This window comes from Moschus berezovskii, chromosome 13, assembly GCF_049115385.1.
Source record: "Moschus berezovskii isolate FMDL1 chromosome 13, NW_MosBer_1.0, whole genome shotgun sequence".
Lineage (NCBI taxonomy): Eukaryota > Metazoa > Chordata > Mammalia > Artiodactyla > Moschidae > Moschus > Moschus berezovskii.
In genome coordinates this window covers 15,287,376-15,312,484 of record NC_142472.1, presented here as the reverse complement: position 1 = coordinate 15,312,484, position 25,109 = coordinate 15,287,376, and the positions used below count along the sequence as shown (strand labels likewise).

Genomic DNA, 25,109 nt, shown 5'->3' with positions numbered 1-25,109 from the left:
TATTTTATATGGACTTGTAAGAGAGAAACTGTGCAAGGATATTTCACTTGGTCAAAGAAAATGATTTGATTGGCTGTATTTTAAGCAGTTGCCTGGTTTGCGGAAGCCTAGTTGGCTGCTTGTGGTTGGTCGTTCCCGTTTTTTCTCGGATCTGAGTGCACTGATTCTGGCTTAGGCTTTGGTTTGTGGACACAGAGTGCCAAGGCTTCAGAGCCACTCCAGCCCCATGGCTTCCTTGTTTAATTACTTTAAAAGGTGGAATATTGAATTTTCAGTTGAGAAGTTGCTGTGTGTGGGGACAGTTGTAGACCATGGAGATGCCTCTCATGGGTTTTCTGTCCGGGGCTGGTTCCTATTATCCCAGCCAGGCACATGATAGTATGACAGTAACAGTGGTCAGTGAAGATTTAATGAGTGACTCTTACCCATATGCAGATGTGCTGGCCCCCACCTCTGGGTTAAGTTTAAATTTCTTTCCTGGAATTGTCACACGAGGCTTCTCTGAATTCCCATGTTGTCTAAAAAGACTGGTGCTGATCCTCCCACCAACCTCTGTGCTTCTTGCTTCCCTACGTGCCCAGGGTAGTCATGTCAATGGCCTCCAGTTTTAACACATGAGCACACGTTTCTTTCACATCCCCCAGCACCTATTAGAGGGACAGGGTTTGGCAGATAATGCAATGCTCAGTTCTGTACTGAGTTGACTGAACTAGATTTCTCAACAAGAATTCTAGACCCAGGGATCATTTTTTTTCAAAAATCATAATTTAAGATCAGATAAATTTTCTTGATTAGTTATTTATTTAGTTGGTTTAATATTATAAAATATGAATTAATTTCTCTCAAATTTTTTATTTTAGGGGATAATGCTGAAAAGAGGAACTTACTCTGAGTTCCTGAAATCTGGGGTAGATATTTTTTCCCTTTTTGAGAAGGGGAATGAGCAGTCTGAGCCATCTCCAGTTCCAGGAACTCCCACTGTGATCTCTGAGTCTTTGGTTCAGTCTCTCCAATCTCCCAGACCCTCGTTGAAAGATGCGGCTCCAGAAGACCAAGATGTGAGTTTCTCATCCTGCAGTGTGCCCGGGTCTGTCTGCTCCTGGTGATCTCATGGACCTTCAGTCTGCTCTGCTCATGACATCTTCATTTGTCCCTAAGTAGACCCTAAGGTTCCCAAAGTCTTGTTCCATGGAGTTGGTAGAGTTAGAAGAGCACGAGGGGAGCAAGCCTGCTTGGGGTTCCCCTTTGGTGTAGGATGGAGAATCTTATGGAGATCTCCATAAGATCTCCATAAGTGGGTGCATGCTATGAATTTCTGAGTGAATGTGGCTCACACTGATTGAAGACAGTTTACCATATTTACATCCTACTCATGCTGGTGGCCCCCGGCTTCCCTTATGCATCCCGAGGCTTAATGTGAAGACCCCCTTAGACTGAGTCCTGCCGAGTCATGTTAAATCATCTACTTCTCCTCTATGTTGGAATGTTCTACCACTGCAGGTGACTGATCGTATTATCTTGCCTCAGTGTCAGATGGTTTGTGATAGGCCAGAGGTAACGTGTGCAAAGGACCGGACACATGGTAGACACTTCGGTGTTAGTTCCTGTCCTGCTTTCTTACCCTTCGAGATAGAGAACCACATCTTATCAACCTTGAATCCCAGTGGCCAGGAAAGAGCCGAGGACACACTAGGCTTCTGTGACTCTATGATGCATTCTAAGTTCTCCAGACAGAAATGCTGAAATGCGCTAGATCTCCCTTAAAAATATACACAGATATTCCTTGATACCCAAACCCAGGAGCCTGGAATGATTCTGATAAGTATTCGGATTGGCTGTTCACTTTCTAAACTCAGGAATCACTCTGAAATTTAGGAACCAAATAGATTCAGATCATATGCTTGCAACATGCTATCCAAACTCTTCTTTAACTCTCTCTGTGAACTCAGTTTACTGTATTTGGCTAGTGTTTTGAGGCCCAAGTATGTTTTATGCTTCTGTCATTGAATAACACAGTCATCTCGAGGGATACATTAGCTCCATATCATTTTGTGTGTTATTTTAGAGGAAGTTTCTGTATTTATACATTAATTGATTTGGTTGTTTGTGTTGAGAGTCATGTTCTATTTTAAGCAAAGCTCCCCACCAGTGAATAACCTCATGTGAATGATGTTTAATATTTCTCATAAATTCCTACAAGTGGGATGGCTGGGTCCAGGGGTAAACACATATGTGGTTTGGCCAGATATTCCCACACCCTTCTCCGTAGGAGATGGACCATCCTGCACCCCTACCAGTGTATGCAATATGTCTGATTCCCACAGCTTTGCAGTGGAGGACATTGTTGAACTTTTGAAATTTGGGGTTCATTTAAAAAAATTTCATCTCTCACTGCCATTTTTCCCTTCTAGACTGAGAATATACAGGTTACACTACCTCTGGAGGACCATTTGGAAGGAAAAGTTGGTTTTAAGATCTATAAGAATTACTTCACAGCTGGTGCTGACTGGCTTGTCATCATCTTCCTTATTCTAGTCAACATCGCAGCTCAGGTACATAAGGGCATTTGTTTTGGTTTGTGCACTTGGCTTGATATTTACATACTATTTATACTGTATTTTATAATTATTTTTAAGTATTTGTATTAAGAGATTTATCTCAAAGACTTGGCTCATGCAGTTGTGGGCCTAGCTTGGTGAATGTGAAATCAGCAAGGCAGGCCTGCAGGCTGGAACCTCAGGCAGGAGCTGACCCTGCAGTCTTGAGACAGAATTTCTTCCTCCTCCAGGAAGCCTCAGGTTTTGCTCTTAGGGCCTTTGACTGACTGGATGAGGCAACCACAGTGTTGAGAGTGAACTCCTCTACTTAAGTTCTGATGATGGATGTGAGCCACATCCACAAAATACCTTCAGAGCAACATCTAGACAAGTGTTTAGTTGAATCACTGGAGACTGGCCCAGCCAAGCTGACACCCAGAACTGACCATCACTGTACCTGTCAAGCTTTTTGCTTTGCAAAATCCCAGCATTTGTTCTGTTATTACTGCCTTTTGCAGTCCACTTGGATTTGTGTTGAAGTACATTATATTTTGGGAACAAAGTCTTCTAGGGAAAAGGGGATTTCTTTTAAAGATATTAACTTGTAAGATGCCCTCCCCTGACCTGTGGTCATCTGGGGTGTGGGGTTTGGCACAGACCTGAGCCGGAAGGACCGTCTCCATGTTCTGGAGCCTTTCCACCCCCCATCCTAGTGAGCGGGGTGTGAGGGCTCAGTAACATCAGTGTCTGAGTGACTGCTGTTTCCTGCTCCAGGTTGCCTACGTCCTGCAGGATTGGTGGCTTGCATTCTGGTGAGTGATTCCTGGTCTGACCCAAAATGCTGTGAAGGCTACATGAAGCCTCACCTTCCCACAGAGTCAGGGGGGAGATGGGCTTGTTCAGCCTCCTCTTCTGACCCTCACGTAGTTTCCCTGAAGAAAAATGAAAGTTCCTGTGGGTGGTGTGTGATCCCCTGGTGGTCTCTCCCATGTGCCTCCCTTTAGCAGCTTCTTCACAGACAATTTTTCTTTTCGTTTTTTGAACTTTTAATATTGTATTGGGATATGACCGATCAACAATGTTGTGATAGTTTCTTTTGAATAGCGAAGGGACACAGCCATACATATACATGTATCCATTCTCCCCCAAAATTCCCTCCCATCCAGGCTGCCATATAACATTGGGCAGAGTTCCATGTGCAATACAGTAAGCCCTTGTTGGTTACCTGTTTTAAATATAGCAGTTTGTGCATAAACATCCAAACTCTGTAACTATCCTTTTCCCTGGAAACCATAAGTTCATTTTCTAAGTCTGTCTTCACAGATTATTTTGAAAACTAAAAGTTGTGATTCAGATTTTTAAAAGGGAGGTATATACAGGGGCTTTCAAGCTGGCAAACACTTTCCAGCATAATATACATTTCTTGAATTGAGGTAATTGTTTTGTGATATTTGTGTAAATTCTATGTATATCTATAGTATAATATTTTTTATTTCCTGTTCCATAGGGCAAATGTACAAAATGACCTGTATTTTGGGGGATATGTAAAAGAAGATGAAGATGTAGCATTCGTTCTGAACTGGTACTTAGGAGTTTATTCAGGTGAAGTTGAGTCATCTACTCTATAATGCCAGAGTTTAAGGTGCCTACAAGGAGTCTGCGTGAGAAAGAGGGCTTCCAGAGTAATTCAGTAATGTCTTAATAGATTAATTATCTGAATCGCATTTATTCTGTGAATTAATTAAAATAATTATTTTAAAGATCTACTAGAAGAAAAATGGTTGAACGGAGACTCTTAACTTGTTCCATGCTGGATTTTGGTAGTTAAACCAGGATTACATATTGAGAAAATAAGCCACTGGTAATATGTAGCTACTGTGCATTCTAATAGGTGTTTTAGCTAAATCTTATATCATTATATGGATGGGCAAGGGGAATAGAAATGAATCCCCACCCTGTGGTTCAGGTTGTTCCAATTCTGTCTGAATAAACCCTGGCTTTTACTGATCTTGGATGAAATCCTCTGGCAGCATGGGCTGCAAATAAAAGCATTATTCCCTCCCAGGTATGCAAAGCTCCCCTTTCCACACTGGCCATCTCCTGGGCTTCACTAATAACTTGAGAAGCTAAGCAGAGGAAGTCCAGTGTCTGAAATTAGGATTCCTTCTCTTTCTTACCCTGAGATCACAGTGTTACCGCCTCCCCAACTATGTGATTAATTCAAAATTTGCCTTGCCAGACTAATATTAACTATTAACATGACTCTGTCTATTCACAAGAGTATTTAGGATATATATATATGATAGCATTATATACTATTTAAAGGATGTCTTTAATAAAAATTTTAAATGCTTTCTTTATCCATTTATCTGTTGACATACATTTACGTTGCTTCCATGTCCTAGCTTTTGTAAATAGTGTTGCTATGAACACTGGGGTGCATGTGTCTTTGAATTATGGTTTTCTCAGCGTATATGCCCAGTAGTGGGATTGATGGGTCGTATGGTAGTTCTATTCTCAATTTTTTAAGGAACCTCCATACTGTTCTCCATAGTGACTGTAGCAGTTTACATTCCTACTAACAGTGCAAGAAGGTTCCCTTTTTCCACACCTTCTCTAGCATTTATTGTTTGTATATTTTTTTTTTTAGGTAATTATTTTTTATTGGAGGCAAATTATTTTACAATATTATATTGGTTGGTTTTGCCATACATTGATATGAATTTGCCCCGGGTTTACATAAGTTCCCCCTCTTGAACCCCCCTCCCACCTCCCTCCTCCCTTTATCCTCCCTCTGGGTCATCCCCGCATGCCAGCCCTGAGCATCCTATAACATGCATTGACCCTGAACTAGTGATTCGTTTCACATATGACAACATACGTGTTTCAATGCCATTCTCCCAAATCATCCCACCCTCACCCTCTCCCATAGAGTCCCAAAGACTGTTCTATACATCTGTGTCTCTCTCGCTGTCTCGTATACAGGGTTATCATTTGCATCTTTCTAAATTCCATATATATGTGTTAGTATACTCTATTGGTGTTTTTCTTTCTGGCTTACTTCACTCTGTATAATAGGCTCCAGTTTCATAAACCTCATTAGAACTGATTCAAATGTATTCTTTTTAATGGCTGAATAATACTCCATTGTGTATATGTACCAAAGCTTTCTTATCCATTCGTCTTCAGATGGACATCTAGGTTGCTTCCATGTCCTGGCTATTATAAACAGTGCTGCAATGAACATTGGAGTACACGTGTCTCTTTCAATTCTGGTTTCCTCGGTGTGTATGCCCAGGAGTGCGATTGCTGGATCATATGGCAGTTCTATTTCCAATTTTTTGAGGAATCTCCACACTGTTCTCCATAGCGGCTGTACTAGTTTGCATTCCCACCAACAGTGTAAGAGGGTTCCTTTCTCTCCACATCCTCTCCAGCATTTATTGCATGTAGACTTTTGGATAGCAGCCATTCTGACTGGTGTGAAATGGTATCTCATTTTGGTTTTGATTTGCATCTCTCTGATTATGAGGGATGTTGAGCATTTTTTCATGTGTTTGTTAGCCATCTGTATGTCTTCTTTGGAGAAATGTCTGTTTAGTTCTTTGGCCCATTTTTTGATTGGGTCATTTATTTTTCTGGAATTGAGCTGCAGGAGCTGCTTGTATATTTTGGAGATTAATCCTTTATCAGTTGCTTCATTTGCTATTATTTTCTCCCATTCTGAAGCCTGTCTTTTCACCTTACTTATAGTTTCCTTTGCTGTGCAGAAGCTTTTGATTTTAATTAGGTCCCATTTGTTTATTTTTGCTTTTATTTCCAATATTCTGGGAGGTGGGTCATGGAGGATCCTGCTGTGATTTATGTCGGAGAGTGTTTTGCCTACGTTCTCCTCTAGGAGTTTTATAGTTTCTGGTCTTACATTTAGCTCTCTAATCCATTTTGAGTTTATTTTGGTGTATGGTGTTAGGAAGTGTTCTAGTTTCATTCTTTTACAAGTGGCTGACCAGTTTTCCCAGCACCACTTGTTAAAGAGACTGTCTTTTCTCCATTTTATATTCTTGCCTCCTTTGTCAAAGATGAGGTGTCCATAGATGCGTGGATTTATCTCTGGGCTTTCTATTTTGTTCCATTGATCTATATTTCTGTCTTTATGCCAGTACCATACTGTCTTGATGATTGTGGCTTTGTAGTAGAGCCTGAAGTCCGGCAGGTTAATTCCCCCAGTTCCATTTTTCTTCCTCAAGATTGCTTTGGCTATTCGAGGTTTTTTGTATTTCCATACAAATTGTGAGATTATTTGTTCTAGTTCTGTGAAAAATATCTTTGGTAGCTTGATAGGGATTGCATTGAATGTATAAATTACTTTGGGTAGTATACTCATTTTTACAATATTTATTCTTGCAATCCATGAACATGGTATATTTCTCCATCTATTAGTGTCCTCTTTGATTGCTTTCAGTAGTGTTTTATAGTTTTCTATGTACAAGTCTTTTGTTTCCTTAGGTAGATATATTCCTAAGTATTTAATTCTTTTCGTTGCAACAGTGAATGGAATAGTTTCCTTAATTTCTCTTTCTATTTTCTCATTATTAGTGTATAGGAATGCAAGGGATTTCTGTGTGTTGATTTTATATCCTGCAACGTTACTGTAATCATTGATTAGCTCTAGTAGTTTTCTGGTAGAGTCTCTAGGGTTTTCTGTGTAGAGGATCATGTCATCAGCGAACAGTGAAAGTTTTACTTCTTCTTTTCCAATTTGTATTCCTTTTATGTCTTTTTCTGCTCTGATTGCTGTAGCCAAAACCTCCAGAACTATGTTGAATAGTAGTGGTGAGAGTGGACACCCTTGTCTTGTTCCTGACTTTAGGGGAAACGCTTTCAGTTTTTCACCATTGAGGATAATGTTTGCTGTGGGTTTGTCATATATAGCTTTTATTATGTTGAGGTATGTCCCTTCTATTCCCACTTTCTGGAGGGTTTTTATCATAAATGGATGTTGAATTTTGTCGAAGGCTTTCTCTGCATCTATTGAGATAATCATATGATTTTTATTTTTCAGTTTGTTAATGTGGTGTATTACATTGACTGATTTGCGGATATTGAAGAATCCTTGCATTCCTGGGATAAAGCCCACTTGGTCATGATGTATGATCTTCTTAATATGCTGTTGGATTCTGATTGCTAGAATTTTGTTAAGGATTTTTGCATCTATGTTCATCAGTGTTATTGGCCTGTAGTTTTCTTTTTTTGTGGGGTCTTTACCAGGTTTTGGGATTAGGGTGATGGTGGCCTCATAGAATGAGTTTGGAAGTTTCCCTTCCTCAGCAATTTTCTGGAAGAGTTTGAGTAGAATAGGTGTTAGCTCTTCTCTAAATTTTTGGTAGAATTCAGCTGTGAAGCCGTCTGGACCTGGGCTTTTGTTTGCTGGGAGATTTTTGATTACAGTTTCAATTTCCGTGCTTGTGATGGGTCTGTTCAGATTTTCTATTTCTTCCTGGTTCAGTTTTGGAAAGTTGTATTTTTCTAGGAATTTGTTCATTTCTTCCAGGTTATTCATTTTATTGCCATATAATTGCTGATAGTATTCTCTAATAATCCTTTGTATTTCTGTGTTGTCAGTTGTGATCTCTCCATTTTCATTTCTAATTTTATGGATTTGGTTCTTCTCCCTTTGTTTCTTGATAAGTCTGGCTAGTGGTTTGTCAATTTTATTTACCTTCTCAAAGAACCAGCTTTTGGCTTTGTTGATTTTTGCTATAGTCTCTTTTGTTTCTTTTGCATTTATCTCTGCCCTAATTTTTACGATTTCTTTCCTTCTACTGACCCTGGGGTTCTTCATTTCTTCCTTTTCTAGTTGCTTTAGATGTAGAGTTAGGTTATTTAGTTGACTTTTTTCTTGTTTCTTGAGGTGTGCCTGTATTGCTATGAACTTCCCCCTTAGCACTGCTTTTACAGTGTCCCAGAGGTTTTGGGTTGTTGTGTTTTCATTTTCATTCATTTCTATGCATATTTTGATTTCTCTTTTGATTTCTTCTATGATTTGTTCGTTGTTCAGCAGCGTGTTGTTCAGCCTCCATATGTTGGCATGTTTAATAGTTTTTCTCCCATAATTGAGATCTAATTTTACTGCATTGTGGTCAGAAAAGATGCATGGAATGATTTCAACTTTTTTGAATTTACCAAGGCTAGATTTATGGCCCAGGATGTGATCTATCCTGGAAAAGGTTCCATGTGCACTTGAGAAAAAGGTGAAATTCATTGTTTTGGGGTGAAATGTCCTATAGATATCAATTAGGTCTAACTGGTCTATTGTATCATTTAAAGATTGTGTTTCCTTGTTAATTTTCTGTTTAGTTGATCTATCCATAGATGTAAGTGGGGTATTAAAATCTCCCACTATTATTGCATTATTGTTAATTTCCCCTTTCATACTTGTTAGTAATTGTCTTACATATTGCGGTGCTCCTATGTTGGGTGCATAAATATTTATAATTGTTATATCTTCATCTTGGATTGATCCTTTGATCATTATGTAGTTTCCTTCTTTGTCTCTTTTCACAGCCTTTGTTTTAAAGTCTATTTTATCTGATATGAGTATTGCTACTCCTGCTTTCTTTTGGTCTCTATTTGCATGGAATATCTTTTTCCAGCCCTTCACTTTCAGTCTGTATGTGTCCCTCGTTTTGAGGTGGGTCTCTTGCAGACAACATATATGGGGGTCTTGTTTTTGTATCCATTCAGCCAGCCTTTGTCTTTTGGTTGGGGCATTCAACCCATTTACGTTTAAGGTAATTAATGATAAGTACGATCCCGTAGCCATTTTCTTTATTGCTTTGGGTTCGAGTTTATATACCCTTTCTGTGTTTCCTGTCTAGAAAAAATCCTTTAGCATTTGTTGGAGAGCTGGTTTGGTAATGCTGAATTCTCTCAGCTTTTGCTTGTCTGTAAAGTTTTTGATTTCTCCTTCATATTTGAATGAGATCCTTGCTGGGTACAGTAGTCTGGGCTGTAGGTTATTTTCTTTCATCACTTTAAGTATGTCTTGCCATTCCCTCCTGGCCTGAAGAGTTTCTGTTGAAAGATCAGCTGTTATCCTTATGGGAATCCCCTTGTGTGTTATTTGCTGTTTTTCCCTTGCTGCTTTTAATATTTGTTCTTTGTGTTTGATCTTTGTTAATTTGATTAATATGTGTCTAGGAGTATTTCGCCTTGGGTTTATGTGTCTAGGAGTATTTCGCCTTGGGTTTATCCTGTTGGGGACTCTCTGGGTTTCTTGGACTTGGGTGATTATTTCTTTCCCTATTTTAGGGAAGTTTTCAACTATTATCTCCTGAAGTATTCTTTCATGGTCTTTCTTTTTGTCTTCTTCTGGGATTCCTATGATTCGAATGTTGGAGCATTTAACATTGTCCCAGAGGTCTCTAATATTGTTCTCATTTCTTTTAATTTGTTTTTCTTTTTTCCTCTCTGTTTCATTTATTTCTACAATTCTATCTTCTAGCTCGCTTATCCTGTCTTCTGCCTCTGTTATTCTACTGTTTGTTCCCTCCAGAGTGTTTCTGATCTCATCTATTGTATTATTCATTGTATATTGACTCTTTTTTATTTCCTCTAAGTCCTTATTAAACCTTTCTTCCATCTTCTCAATCCTTTTCTCCAGGTTATTTATCTGTAACTCCATTTTGCTTTCAAGATTTTGAATCATTTTCACCACCAAAATTCGAAATTCTTTTTCATGTAGATTCCCTATATCTTCCTCTTTTGTTTGTGTTGGTGGGCATTTATCTTGTCCCTTTACTTGCTGGGTATTTCTCTGCTTCTTCATCTTGCTTATAATGCTTTGCTTGGGGTGGCCTTTCCCTCTTCTGGCCGTTTGTGGAGTTCTCTTTATTATGTAGTTTCCTTGCTGTGTGTGGGGTTGGACAGGTGACTTGTCAAGGTTCCCTGGTTATGGAAGCTTGTGTCGGTGTTCTTGTGGGTGGAGCTGGATTTCTTCTCTCTGGAGTGCAATGAAGTGTCCAGTAATGAGTTATGAGATGTCAGTGGGTTTGGAGTGACTTTGGGCAGCCTGTATATTGAAGCTCAGGGCTAGTTTCCTGTGTTACTGGAGAATTTGCGTGGTATGTCTTGCTCTGGAACTTGTTGACCCTTGGGTTTAGCGTAGGTATGGAGACGTTTGATGAGCTCCTATCGATTAATGTTCCCTGGAGTCAGGACTCCTCTGGTGTTCTCAGGATTCGGGCTTAAGCCTCTTGCCTCTGGTTTTTGGTCTTATTTTTGGAGTAGTCTCTAGACGTCTCTATCTGTCATTTCCAAGGTGGTTCCCTCTGTTTTAGCTTCTGTCTGCTGGTCTCTTCAGTGTCTAATTTCCGCCCTGATACTAGCGGGTGGGTGGACACTTTTTAAGGCTCAGTTGTTCAGTCCTGTTCTGGGAAGGGAGGAACGCTGCAGTCGAATATCTCTGGCGTCTGTGGGGAGTGCTCGCAGCGTCTCGGCCACCCTGGGTTTGCCCCCGCTCACAGCACGTATGCTGTCCCAGTCTATACTGCACAGGCTCTAGGTTGCTCTGCCGGGAATGATCTGAGGCCGGCACCGGGTTGTATGCACTTCCCAGGTCTGAGCGGCTCAAGTTCAGGTTCTCAGGTACTCCACAAAGGTGCAGACTTGGTTGGGCCTGCGTTTTGTGCCTTCCCCGGTCCGAGCAGCTCAGGGGACCAGGTGTTTGGCGAGCGCGGTCTCTGCGACTTATCGCCTCCCCAGTCCCCGCCACTCAGTTTTCTGGGTGTACAACCGGTGCACCTTCTCAGGGGGATATCGACCGGCCCGAGCCCAAGAAGTCCTGATTAGCAACAAGCCTGTCTGCAGTTTGTATCAGATGCCTTTCTGGGGCCGCGGTTGCCCGCTCCGGCTCTGGCTGCGCTCCCTGCCTGTCTCGGCGGGGGATGGGGGATGGGCCGACCGCAGCCGGCTCGCTCTGCTCAGTCCTTTATTCTGTGAGCAGGGCTGGCCGAGTCATAGGTTAGAGCTTTCCGCCTTTTCGTGGGGAAGCTATCCCACAGTCTGCTTTGCTCTCCCCAGTTCTCTCAAATTGTTCTCGTGGCATTCAAGCCCAGTCCTCTCTCTAAGCAGTTCAGCCGGCTCCTCCCTGCCCAGCCTCCACTGCTAATGGCGTATGCAGGCGTCTGCGCTGCTTCTCCACTGGGAGTTACCGTTTGGTGGGTAATCTGTGGGTTTTAAAAAAATCTTAAAAAAAAAGAGGGTTATGTGGCCCTCTGAGCTTCCAAGGCTCGCCACAGATTCGCCAGTGAGAATGTTTCCTGGTGTTTGGAAACTTCTCTCTTTTTAAAGCCTCCCTTCCCGGGATGGAGCTCCGTCCTTACTTCTTTTGTCTCGCTTTTTATCTTTTATGTTTTTTCCTACCTCCTTTCGAAGACAATGGGCTGCTTTTCTGGGTGCCTGACGTCCTCTGCCAGCATTCAGAAGTTGTTTTGTGGACTTTACTCGCGTTCACATGTTCTTTTGATGAATTTGTGGAGGAGAGAGTGGTCTCGCCGTCCTATTCCTCCGCCATCTTATTCCTCCCCCTGTTTGTATATTTTTTGATGATGGCCATTCTGACTGGTGTGAGGTAATACTTTATTATCGTTTTGATATGCATTTCTCAAATAACGATATTGAGCATCTTTTCATGTGCCGTTTGACCATCTGTATGTCTTCTTTGGAGAAAGGTCTATATAGGTCTTGTGCCCATTTTTTGATTGGGTTGTTTGGTGTTTTTGATATTATGCCGCATGAACTGTTCGTATATTGTGGAGATTAATCCTTGGTCAGTTACTTATTTTATAATTACTTTATCCCATTCTCAGGACTGTCTTTTCATCTCATTTGTGATACATATATACACTGGATCGGGGGAGGGGGTCTCCCCGGGTAGCTCAAATGCTGAAAGAATTTACCTGCAAAGCTGAAGACCTGAGTTTCATCCCTGGGTCAGGAAGAACCGCTGGATAAGGGAGTGGCAACCCACTCCAGTATTCATACTCGGAAAATTCTATGGACAGAGGAGCCTGGCGGGCTACAGGCCATGGGGTTGCAAAGAGTTGGACATGACTGAGGAACTAACACATATGTACACTGGAATATTACTTACCCAGAGAAAGGAATGAGTAAGGGTCATTTGTCGAGAGGTAGACGGACCTAGAGTCTGTCATACAAAGTAAAGTAAGTCAGAAAGAAAAAATCAGAACAAAATGTTTGTATTAATGCATATATATGGAATCTACCCTCTTCAGGGATCACTGCCTTATCATGGTGAAGGGGCTTGCATAACTCAGTGAAGCTATGAGCTATGCCATGTAGGGACACCTAAGACAGACGGGTCATAGTGGAGAGTTCTGACAAAATGTAATCCACTGGAGGAGAGAATGGCAAACCACTCCAGTGCACTAGCCATGAGAAACCCATGAACTGCATAAAAAGGCAAAAAGATTAGCCCCCCCAAGGTCAAAAGGTGTCCGATAAGCTCCTGGGGAAGAGCAGAAGACAACTACTAATAGCTCCAGACAGAATGAAGTGGCTGGGTCAAAGTGGAAACGATGCTCAGTTGTGGGTGTGTCTGTTGGGGAAAGTAAAATCTGATGCTGTAAAGAAGAGTATTGCATAGGAGCCTGGAATGTTAGGTCCATGAATCAAGGTAAATTGGATGTGGTCAAGCAGGAGATGGTAAGAGTAAACATAGACATCTTAGGAATCAGTGAGCTAAAATGGACGGGAACGGGTGAATTTAATTCAGATGACCGTTATATCTACTACTGTGGGAGAGAATCGCTTAGAAGAAATGGAATAGCCCTCATTATCAACAAGAGTCCAAAATGCAGTTCTTGGGTGCAACCTTAAAAGTGACAGAATGATCTTGGTTCATTTCCAAGGCAAACCATTCAACATCTCAGTAATACAAGTCTATGCTCCAGCCACTGATGCTGAAGAAGCTGAAGTTGATCAGTTCTATGAAGATCTAGAAGACCTCCTGGAACTAAATGCAGAGCTCCAGAGAATAGCAAGGAGAGATTGGGAGCCCTTCTTCAATGGACAATACAAAGAAATAGAGGAAAAATAACAGAGAGGGTAAGGCTAGAGATCTCTTCAAGAAACTTGGAAATATCAAAGGAACATTTCATCCAAAGATGGGCACAATAAAGGACAGAAATGGTAAAGACCTAACTGAAGCAGAAGAGATCAACAAGAGATGGAAGAATACACAGAAGAACTATACGATAAAAATCTTAATGACCTGGATAACCACCATGATGTAGTCGCTCACTCAGAGCCAGACATTCTGGAGTGTGAAGTCAAGTGAGCCTTAGGAAGCATGGCTGCCTATAAAGCTACTAGAGGTGATGGAATTCCAGCAGAGCTATTTAAAATCCTAAAAGATTTAAATTGCTTCACTCAATATGTCCGCAAATTTGGAAAATCCAGCAGTTGCCACAGGACTGGAAAAAGTCAGTCCTCATCCCAATTCCCAAGAAGGGCAGTACTAAAGAATGTTCAGTCCATCAGACAATTGCACTCATCTCCCATGCTACCAACGTTATGCTCAAAATCCTTCAAGCTATGTTCAGCATTATGTGAACTGAGAAATTCCAGATGTTCAAGCTGCGTTTAGAAAAGTCAGAGGAACCAGAGGTCAAATTGCCAACATTGGCTGGATCATAGAGAAAGCAAGGGAATTCCAGAAAAGCATCTACCTCTGTTTCACTAACTAAGCTAAAGCCTTTCACTGTTTTTGTCATAACAAACTATGGAAGCTCTTAAAGAGGTGGGAATACCAGACCTTCTTACCTGTCTCCTGAGAAACCTGTATGCAAATCAAGAAGCAACAGTTAGAACCCTGTGTGGAACAACTGATTGGTTCAGGATTGAGAAAGGAGTGCAACAAGGCTGTTTATTGTCACCCTGTTTATTTAACGCATACAAAGAGCACATCATGTGAAATGCCAGGCTGGGTGGGTTACACTGGAATCAAGATTGCTGGGGAATATCAATCTCAGATATGTGGGTGATACCACTCTAATGGCAGAAACCACAAAGGAACTAAAGAGCCTCTAAAACTGAATATTAAAAAAAACTAAGATCATGGGATCCAGTCCCATCACTTCATGGCAAACAGAAGGGGAAAATTTGGGAGTAATGGCAGATTTCCTCTTCTTGGGCTCTAAAATCACTGCAGATGGTGACTGCAGCCATGAAATTAGAAGACAATTTCTTCTTGGTAGGAAAGTTATGACAAACCTAGACAGTGTGTTAAAAAGCAGTGACATCACTGCTGACAAAGGGCTGTATACTCAATATGTTCTTTCCAGTAGTCATGTACGGATGTGAGAGCTGGACAATAAAGAAGGCTGAGCACTGAAGAATTGAGGCTTTAGAACTGTGGTGCTAGAGAATATTAGAGATTGAGAGTCCCTTGGACAGAAGGGAGATCAAAACAGTCAGTCTTAGAGGAAATCAACTGTGAATACTCATTGGAAGTACTGATGCTGAAGCTGAAGCTCCAGTTCTTTGGCCTCCTGATGCAAGCAGCTGACTCACTGGAAAAGACCCTGATGCTGGGAAAGGTTGAAGGCAAAAGGACAAGAGAGTGACAGAGGATGAGCTGATTGGATGGCATCACCAATTCATGAACTTGGGTAAACTCCGGGAGATGGTGAGGGACAGGGAAGCCTGGCGTGCTGCAGTCAATGGGGTTGTGAAGTGTTGAACGTGACATGGTAACTGAACAACAACAACATGGAATCGAGAAAAATGGTGCAGATGAACCTATTTGCAGGGGACGAATAGAGTTGTAGAGAATAGATGTTTGGACACAGAGCAGAAGTGGGGAGGTGAGGGAGATGAACTGGGAGGTTAGGATTGACATATGTACACTACCGTGTGTAAAACAGATAGCTAGTGGGAAGCTGCTGTATAGCACAGGGTGCTCAGCTCAGTGCTCTGCAATGACCTAGAGGGGAGGGATGGGGGAAGGGAGGTCCAAGAGGGAAGGGATATATGTGTATGTATAGCTGATTTACTTTGTTGAACAGCAGAAACCAACACAACATTGAAAAGCAACTATACTCCAATAAATTTTTTTTGAATAAGTAAAAATTTAAATATTCTCACAGGAAATGCTTGGAAAAACTTTCTGCAAAGAGTTCAGTTCAGTTCAGTCACTCAGTCATGTCCAGCTCTTTGTGACCCCATGAACCGCAGCACACCAGGGCTCCCTGTCCATCACCAACTCCCTGTCCATCACCAAGTCATGTCCATCGAGTCGGTGATGCCATCCAGCCATCTCATCCCCTGTTGTCCCCTTCTCCTCCTGCCCCCAATCCCTCCCAGCATCAGGGTCTTTTCCAATGAGTCAATTCTTCGCATGAGGTGGTCAAAGTATTGGAGCTTTAGCTTCAGCATCAGTCCTTCCAATGAACACCCAGGACTGATCTCCTTTAGGATGGACTGGTTGGATCTCCTTGCAGTTCAAGGGACTCTCAAGAGTCTTCTCCAGCACCACAGTTCAAAAGCATCCATTCTTCGGCGCTCAGCTTTCTTCACAGTCCAACTCTCATATCCATACATGACCACTGGTAAAACCATAGCCTTGATTATGTGAAAATCCACTCATTGAAATTTTGTATTTATTTTATTGATCACTTGATAAGAAACTTGAACCTACCAGCTGTTTACCTTCTGAATTGATGGACAATGAGGGTTTAAAGAAGAAGGAAGGGATTCTGTTACACATTCATATAGGATTTTGGGCTAAGGCAAATGCCTGTTGTTGAAATTCAAGAACTTAACCAGCTTAAACTCCAATACTTTGGCCACCTCATGCGAAGAGTTGACTCATTGGAAAAGACTCTGATGCTGGGAGGGATTGGGGGCAGGAGGAAAAGGGGACGACAGAGAATGAGATGGCTGATGGCATCACAACTCGATAGACGTGAGTTTGAACTCCAGGAGTTGGCGATGTTGTAAATAATGAGATTTGAAGTGTCGAGAAAGGAAGATCAGCTACTTGTAGAATTATCTTTCTTATAAGTTTTATTAGAACTTGTCATTGAATTAGGCAAGCCTAGAATGAAGCTGTAGTTTACACATGATTTTTTCCCCATGTTGTTTCTATTTAGTTGGAGGAAAACAGTGATTTTTATATTTTTCTTTATAAATGTATTTTTGAAAACATTAAACTCTTAGATAACCTACTATATATATATATGTTTTTTATTCTGTATGTATGTAAATCACTATACAAATTTTACTTATAGAATAAAATGCACAGTACCTTTTTAAACTGTCTGCCATTCTTTAGTATGGTTGAGAATAAGACAGAGATCTTGTGCTGAGTGATGCTTCTTTATTTCAGGGTTAACTGTGTCTACTGTCCTTTTTGGCATCACAAGGTCTCTGTTGATATTTTACGTCCTTGTTAATTCTTCACAAACTTTGCACAACAAAAGGTTGGAGAGCATTTTAAGAGCTCCGGTATTGTTCTTCCATAGAAATCCAATAGGTAAGTCAGACACGAAATTTCTTAATGAATATGTCTTGTTAACACATTAAGTGCCTATTTACATTTTCATATTTGAAAGTGGAAGAGATGTTTGGAAGAAAATCACTGTGTATGTTTATTCATTTTCTATAAAAAACTTCACTGGTAATTTTTCCTACCAGAGAAAATCTGAATATAGGAGCGTATAAGCTTTTATTCCAATTTATGCATGTCTGTAAAAATACATGAATGTTTACTTTGCAGGATGATCTATGAGTCCATTTGTTATGTGGCATATGAAACATCCAACAGATGATGAAAATATGTTGAAATGTTTTTGACTAGTTGTTAAAACGTTGGCTATGTTACATGGTATTAAACTAACTAGGAAGGACCATCTTCCAGGAACATCTCTACAGAAAACAGGCTGTGTGTTTCTTTCTTTCTTTGTCCATCCATTTCTGGGACCACAGAGCTCTGGCACATGCTTATATTTTGAGTTTTACCTAAATGGTAATGTGAGACTAATTAAAATACAAGATCAGTGAAATGTAAACATCCTCTTCGATAAAATCAACTCTAGTTTTACAATGGACTTTTGGTTACATTAAAGATGTCTTGTGATACCTAGCAGGCGGATCTTCATTATTAAGTTAAGAGTGTCCCTGAAGGGTTCCAAGTGGTTGCTTCCTACACCCTGAGGCCTTCAACCTGTCTTGCTTCTGAAGGTAGCCTCCTGACCTGGGTTCCTAGTTCATCAGCACACATGCCCACTCTGTTCTGTTGGTTAGACTTGTGCTGAGGCCCAGGGCAGCTTTGTTTTTGCAGGTGATGATTGACAGGACCTGTTGAGGCAGGGATGTGACTGGAGGGAGGACAGCAGTAGCCTTGGCCTGGCCACCAACTAGCTGTGTGATCAAGGCCAAAGTAGGTAGATACTACTGGGCAGGCAAATCTCCAGGCAGGATGTTGTCATGGTTACAAGTATGAAATCTGGAGCCAACTTTCTTGGTTCAGTCCTGGAGATAGTTACTAATAGTAATAGCCAGTTATAGTTACGTTAAAATTTATATGCAAGTTATTTAATTTCTCTGTGTCTCAATTTTCTTACCTATAAAATGAGGATACTGTTCACACACTTACTGATATTTTGATGTTGTGGGCATGAAGCAGGTTAATACATTCACAGCACTTAGCACAGGGTCAGTGCCTAATGAACCTCAGTGAGGATGTCGACATGGTGTCTGGGAACTTCTCTCCTGTGAAATGGGATTAACCACTGCCCTTCCTGTTTCACAAGACTGTTGTGAGGATTAAATAAGACTGTTTAGGGCAGCATCTTGTACAGATTTATTCAACGCGTGTTCTTTAGTCCAGGCAATGTGAGGAGCACAGGTTGGTAAACTGCAGAGGCCCATACAGTCTCATTTTATTACGAATGTAGTGAGGAAGTGATTGAGAGTCTTTGCTATTATGGCTGTGAAGTCTCTCTACTTTGCCTGTTAACGTGAAAACGACAGTTGTAAATTTGGGAGCATCAAGTGGGACTGAATTTCTGTTATCACAGCTTGTGACCACTGTTAACCAGACTCTTGATGACCTGTAGGCTTCTCCAGATGCTGATTTATTATTCAAGGATTTGGAACCAAGTTTAAACCTTTAAGGTCACTAATCCTAGAACAGCAGGCATACCAGTGTGTATCTTGTCTCCCCCTCCTGTGTCTATTAGCAGAACTTCATCCCTTCAAGGAAATAGAAGCTTAAATAGATGCCATCCAACCATCTCATCCTCTGTCGTCCCCTTCTCCTCCTGCCCCCAATCCCCACCCACTGCCATTTGATGGTATTTTTGTTTCTCTTTAGGTGTCATCCTATTTTGTCTTTCTTTTTACCACTGACATTGGCTTATTTCATATGAGTTTGTAATATATTAAATTTGCTATTGTTTTACCGCTAAGTCATGACCGACTCTTTTGTAGTCCCATAAACTGTAGCCTGCCAGGCTCCTCTGTCCATGGGATTTCCCAGGAAAGACTACTGGAGTAGGTTGCCATTTCCTCCTCCAGGGGATCTTCCTGACCCAGGGATTGGATCCCTGTCTCTTACATCTCCTGCAAAGATAGGCCCAAAGGTTTAGGGGCATCGGTTATTTACTCTTTTAGTGGTATATTAAACTGAACTCTTCCCTGTGTTTATTTTCAAAAGTAGAATTTATAATAGATTGTTTATAGTACCTTTGTTTCTGGAATGTGATTGTATGAAGAGAAAACCACACAGAGGGGTATTACTTGTTACCAAGTTCAAGCTCGCTCTGCTTGCCTCACAACGCCGATAAGTCTTACAGATGACGTGTTCAGGCAAAGAATAATGACTTTATTTGGAAACCTGGCAGATTGAGAAGATGGCAGACTGATGTCCCAAAATAGGCATCTTATTGGGATCTGGATGCCTGGTTCTTTTATAGAACAGAGAGGAGAGGAGGTGAGGAAATAAAGTCAAAACGCCATTTATCTTGCAAAATAAGAGAGTATTTGTTCATTTTTTCTTTTCTGCACCCACTGACAGGTGGTAAGGGTCAGATTGTCTCCCTGTGAGCTGAGAAAAGCCACTTTAACATTCATGCAGAGGGGCAGGGTTCCCTGACCAAATCGTCAAAATTGTCATGGTCAAAGAAACAGATCCAGCATGCAGTCAAAATTGGCTCCTCCCTGTTACAGTTCCTTTGGTGTGCACCTCCCCTGTCTGGGGCCAGTGTCCTGTTCTTTCTCATCCTGAGTCTCCTCAGGGTGCACCACCCTTGCAGGGGCAGCTTCAGAGTCCTGATGGCTGCAGCATCCTTTGTTTACTGATGTGACATTTTTAGTTTACACCAGATATTTACTAGAAATCCCCATATTCTGTCCTGCAGCCTTAAGAATATACTATTATCATGGATTCTGAGACGGGAAATAAAATCAATGATAAGTGATTCTTAGTCATTTAGTAATATTTCTGTTTCCTGCCTACACCCCTGTGGTCTTCTTAGATGCTTATTCGTAAGTCTGTGCTTGTCACACCTGGTACACCTCTGAAAATAGCAACTTATTATCGCAGTACTAAACTCAAAACTTGGAAATGGCCAGAATCCAAAATTTCCAAAAATGTGAGGTGCTGTGAGCCATCTGGAGGGAATAAAATTACAGAGAGGATATAATTATATTTATTATAGAAAGCATCACTTGCCAAAATTAATCTTGATAATTAAAGCAAAATTGGTTTGACAATTAGGATTAACTTAGGTATTTTACAACTGTTTATTTACAGATTTAGCACTTGGAGTGAGCCTTAGATGGGATGGATCTAAAGGGAGGGAAATTCTCGAATCTACCAGCTCTTCCTGATACTGCAACAAGGTTCCCCCATTCTTTTAAAAATCAGGGCTCTGTTTCAATTCCCCACCCACTGCCATTTGATGGTATTTTTGTTTCTCTTTAGGTGTCATCCTATTTTGTCTTTCTTTTTACCACTGACATTGGCTTATTTCATATGAGTTTGTAATATATTAAATTTGCTATTGTTTTACCGCTAAGTCATGACCGACTCTTCTGTAGTCCCATAAACTGTAGCCTGCCAGGCTCCTCTGTCCATGGGATTTCCCAGGAAAGACTACTGGAGTAGGTTGCCATTTCCTCCTCCAGGGGATCTTCCTGACCCAGGGATTGGACCCCTGTCTCTTACATCTCCTGCTTTGGCAGATGGATTCATTAGCTCTGAGTCCCTGGGGAAGCCCAATATATTAAATATTTAATACACGTACTTGATTTTTTTTAGATTTATTTATTTGTTTTTAGTTGCATTAGGTCTTTGCTGTTGCATGTGGGCTTTCTCCAGTGAGGAGTAACAAGGGTCACTCCTCATTGCAGTGCCTGGGCTTCACATTGTGGTGGCTTTTTCTGTAGCAGAGCTCAGGCTCTGGGCACATGGGCTTCAGTAGTTGCGGCGCACAGGCTTAGTTGCTCTGCAGCATGTGGAATCTTCCCAGACCAGGGATTGAACACATGTCCCCTGCACTGGGGACACTGTACCACCAGGGAAATCCCTAAATACATAGTCTTCAAAAATATTGTTTTGATATGTTCATGAATTATTTCTCTTAAAACTCCTGAGGGAATGAGTAATTTCTTGTATCCTGTTCTTGCAGGAAGAATTTTGAATTGTTTCTCCAAAGACATTGGACATATGGATGACTTGCTGCCCCTGATATTTCTTGATTTCATCCAGGTAATGTATCAGTCCTGCCAGAGTTCTCACAGGGAAGAGCAGAGTGCCTGTTTCTCAAGGATTTTTCACAGGGGCTGAGTTTGGGCCTTTAAACCTGGCACTGTGTCCTGTTATCTTCAGTAAAGGCTGTGTTTGTGAGAGAAAGGTGCAGTTCTGATTGGGATCCTGAGTTAACATGAGTAACCCCTGGGGCAGGCGCGTCTACACGGTCACGTCAGCGTTGGTTTGAAGCAGCAACATGCTGGGCAAGTGGTTCTCCCTCTGCCTCCAAGGTGTCTGGTGTGGATTCCCTTTACTAAGAGCACATTTCATAATATAAAAATAATCACCTCTCATGGAAAGATAGCCTAGATTAACTAAATTATGCATTGTGTTGGGCTTCCTAGGTGGCTCAGTTCAGTTCAGTCGCTCAGCCGTGTCTGGCTCTTGGTGACCCCGTGAACTGCAGCATGCCAGGCCTCCCTGTCCATCACCAACTCCCAGAGTTTACCCAAACTCATATCCATTGAGTCAGTGATGCCATCCAACCATCTCATCCTCTGTCGTCCCCTTCTCCTCCTGCCCCCAATCCCTCCCAGCATCAGAGTCTTTTCCAATGATTCAATTCTTCATGTGAGGTGGTCTAAGTATAGGAGTTTCAGAATTAGCATCAGTCCTTCCAATGAACACCCAGGATTGATCTCCTTTAGAATGGACTGGTTGGATCTCCTTGCAGTCCAAGGGACTCTCAAGAGTCTTCTCCAACACCACAATTCAAAAGCATCAATTCTTCCGTGATCAGCTTTCTTCACAGTCCAACTCTCACATTCATACATGACCACTGGAAAAACCATAGCCTTGACTAGATGGACCTTTGTTGGCAAAGTAATGTCTTTGCTTTCTAATATGCTATCTAGGTTGGTTATAACTTTCCTTCCAAGGAGCAAGCATCCTAATTTCATGGCTATACTCACCATCTGCAGTGATTTTGGAGCCCCCAAAATAAAGTCTGACACTGTTTCCACTGTTTCCCCATCTATTTCCCATGAAGTGATGGGACCAGATGCCATGATCTTAGTTTTCTGAATGTTGAGCATTAAGCCAACTTTTTCCATTCTTCTCTTTCACTTTCATCAAGAGGCTTTTTAGTTCCTCTTCACTTTCTACCATAAGGGTGGTGTCATCTGCATATCTGAGGTTATTGATATTTCTCCCGGCGATCTTGATTCCAGCTTGTGCTTCTTCCAGCCCAGCGTTCCTCACGATGTACTCTGCATATAAGTTAAATAAGCAGGGCGACAATATACAGCCTTGACATACTCCTTTTCCTGTTTGGAACCAGTCTGTTGTTCCATGTCCAGGTCTAACTCTTGCTTCCTGATCTGCATATAGGTTTCTCAAGAGGCAGGTCAGGTGGTCTGGTATTTCCATCTCTTTCAGAATTTTCCACAGTTTATTGTGATCCACACAGTCAAAGGCTTTGGCATAGTCAATGAAACAGAAATAGATGGTTTTCTGGAACTCTCTTGCTTTTTCCATGATCCAGCAGATGTTGGCAATTTGTTCTCTGGTTCCTCTGCCTTTTCTAAAACCTGCTTGAACATCTGGAAGTTAACGGTTCATGTATTGCTGAAGCCTGGCTTGGAGAATTTTGAGCATGACTTTACTTGTGTGTGAGATGAGTGCAATTGTGCGGTAGTTTGAGCATTCTTTGGCATTGCCTTTCTTTGTTAAATTAGAAAATAAGTGGACTACAGACTTAAAGTTTGTAATAAGGTTGAACCTTGACAAAAGTGGAAAGGAAGGTATTGATCAATGAAATATACTAACCATGAAGGAAGAAATAAGCCATGTTTCCCTAAAGCTTCCTGTTGTGCTGGTTAACAAGCTGTGAACCAAACCTCACCATTCACTCTTCAGTGGAGTTACCTGTGACTCTCAGTTGGGAGCAAATTGAAGTATACCCAGGTCCCAGAGCTGATGTGGTTGTGAAAATATCCAAGGCAGCCAAATTAAGGATGAATAATGTGTTTAATGTATCCCAAGCAAAGGGCACTTTTAGAAAGCTTAGTCTTAGGCTTGGCACCCCACTCCAGTACTCTTGCCTGAAAAATCCCACGGATGGAGGAGCCTGGTAGGCTGCAGTCCATGGGGTTGCTAAGAGTCGGACAGGACTGAGCGACTTCACTTTCACTTTTCACTTTCATGCATTGGAGAAGGTGATGGCAACCCACTCCAGTGTTCTTGCCTGGAGAATCCTAGGGACAGGGGAGCCTTGTCGGCTGCCATCTATGGGGTCGCACAGAGTTGGACACGACTGAAGTGACTTAGCAGCAGCAGCAGTCTTAGGCTTTGTATGTGTGTGTGCACCTGTTAGTCGCTCAGTTGTATCCGATTCTTTGCAGTCTCATGGACTGTAGACTGCCAGCCTCCTCTGTCCATGGAATTCTCCAGGCACGAATAATGGAATGGGGTGCCATTCTCTTTTCAGGGGATCTTCCTGACCCCGGGATCGAACCTGGGTCTCCTGCATTGCAGATTCCTTAACATCTGAGTCACCAAGGAAATCCAGGGTTTGTATAGATCTCATCGTATAGATAAGACTCACCGATGTTTTATAATGTTGTGATTTAACAGAGTTAAATAAGTTGAATTCTTTACCAGCTGAGCCACAAGGGAAGTCCAGGCAAAAAGATAGGACACTGAAAGATGAACTCCCCAGGTCGGCAGATGCCCAGTATGCTACTGGAGATCAGTGGAGAAATAACTCCAGAAAGAATGAAGAGACGGAGCCAAAGCAAAAACAACACACAGATGTGGGTGTGACTGGTGATGGAAGTAAAGTCAGATACTGTAAAGAGGAATCTTGCACAGGAACCTGGAATGTTAGGTCCATGAATCAAGGCAAATTGGAAGTGGTCAAATAGATGGCAAGAGTGAACATCAACATTTTAGGAATCAGCAAACTAAAATGGACTGGAGTGGGTGAATTTAACTCAGATGACCATTATATCTACTACTGTGGGCAGGAATCCCTTAGAAGAAATGGAGTAGCCATATTGGTCAACAAAGAGTCCAAAATGCAGTAATTGGGTGCAATCTCAAAAATGACAGAATGATCTCTTTTCATTTCCAAGGCAAACCATTCAATATCAGGGTAATCCAAGTCTATGCCCCAACCAGTAACGCTGAAGAAGCTGAAGTTGAACAGTTCTATGAAGACCTATAAGACCTTTTAGAACTAACACCCAAAAAAGATGTCCTTTTCATTATCGGGGACTGGAATGCAAATGTAGGAAGTCAAGAAACACCTGGAGTCACAGGCAAATTTGGCCTTGGAGTACAGAATGAAGCAGGGCAAAGGCTAATAGGGTTTTGCCAAGAAAACGCACTGGTCAGAGCAAACACCCACTTCTAACAACACAGAAGAATCTACACATGGACATCACCAGATGGCCAACACCAAAATCAGATTGATTATATTCTTTGCAGCCAAAGATGGAGAAGCTCTATACAGTCAACAAAAACAGGACCAGGAGCTGACTGTGGCTCAGATCATGAAGACTGCCAAATTCATACTTAATTTGAAGAAAGTAGGGAAAACCCCTAGACCATTCAGGTATGACCTAGATGAAATCCCTTACGATTATATAGTGGAAGTGAGAAATAGATTTAAGGGACTAGATCTGATAGACAGAGTGCCTGATGAACGATGGACAGAGGTTTTCGACATTGTACAGGAGACAGGGATCAAGACCATCCCCAAGAAAAAGAAATGTAAAAAAGCAAAATGGCTG

The 25,109-nt window shown here is 41.6% G+C and overlaps 1 protein-coding gene across 1 annotated transcript in view; it reads left to right on the top strand.

Moving 5' to 3' along the window:
• LOC129544166 (ATP-binding cassette sub-family C member 4-like) overlaps positions 1-25,109 on the top strand; it is a 153,864-nt gene that overhangs the window by 45,808 nt on the left and 82,947 nt on the right. Inside the window, 6 exon segments of the mRNA XM_088842846.1 lie at positions 861-1,058; positions 2,412-2,552; positions 3,312-3,349; positions 4,045-4,139; positions 16,948-17,094; positions 21,254-21,333. Coding sequence (XP_088698972.1) covers positions 861-1,058; positions 2,412-2,552; positions 3,312-3,349; positions 4,045-4,139; positions 16,948-17,094; positions 21,254-21,333 — 699 coding nt within the window.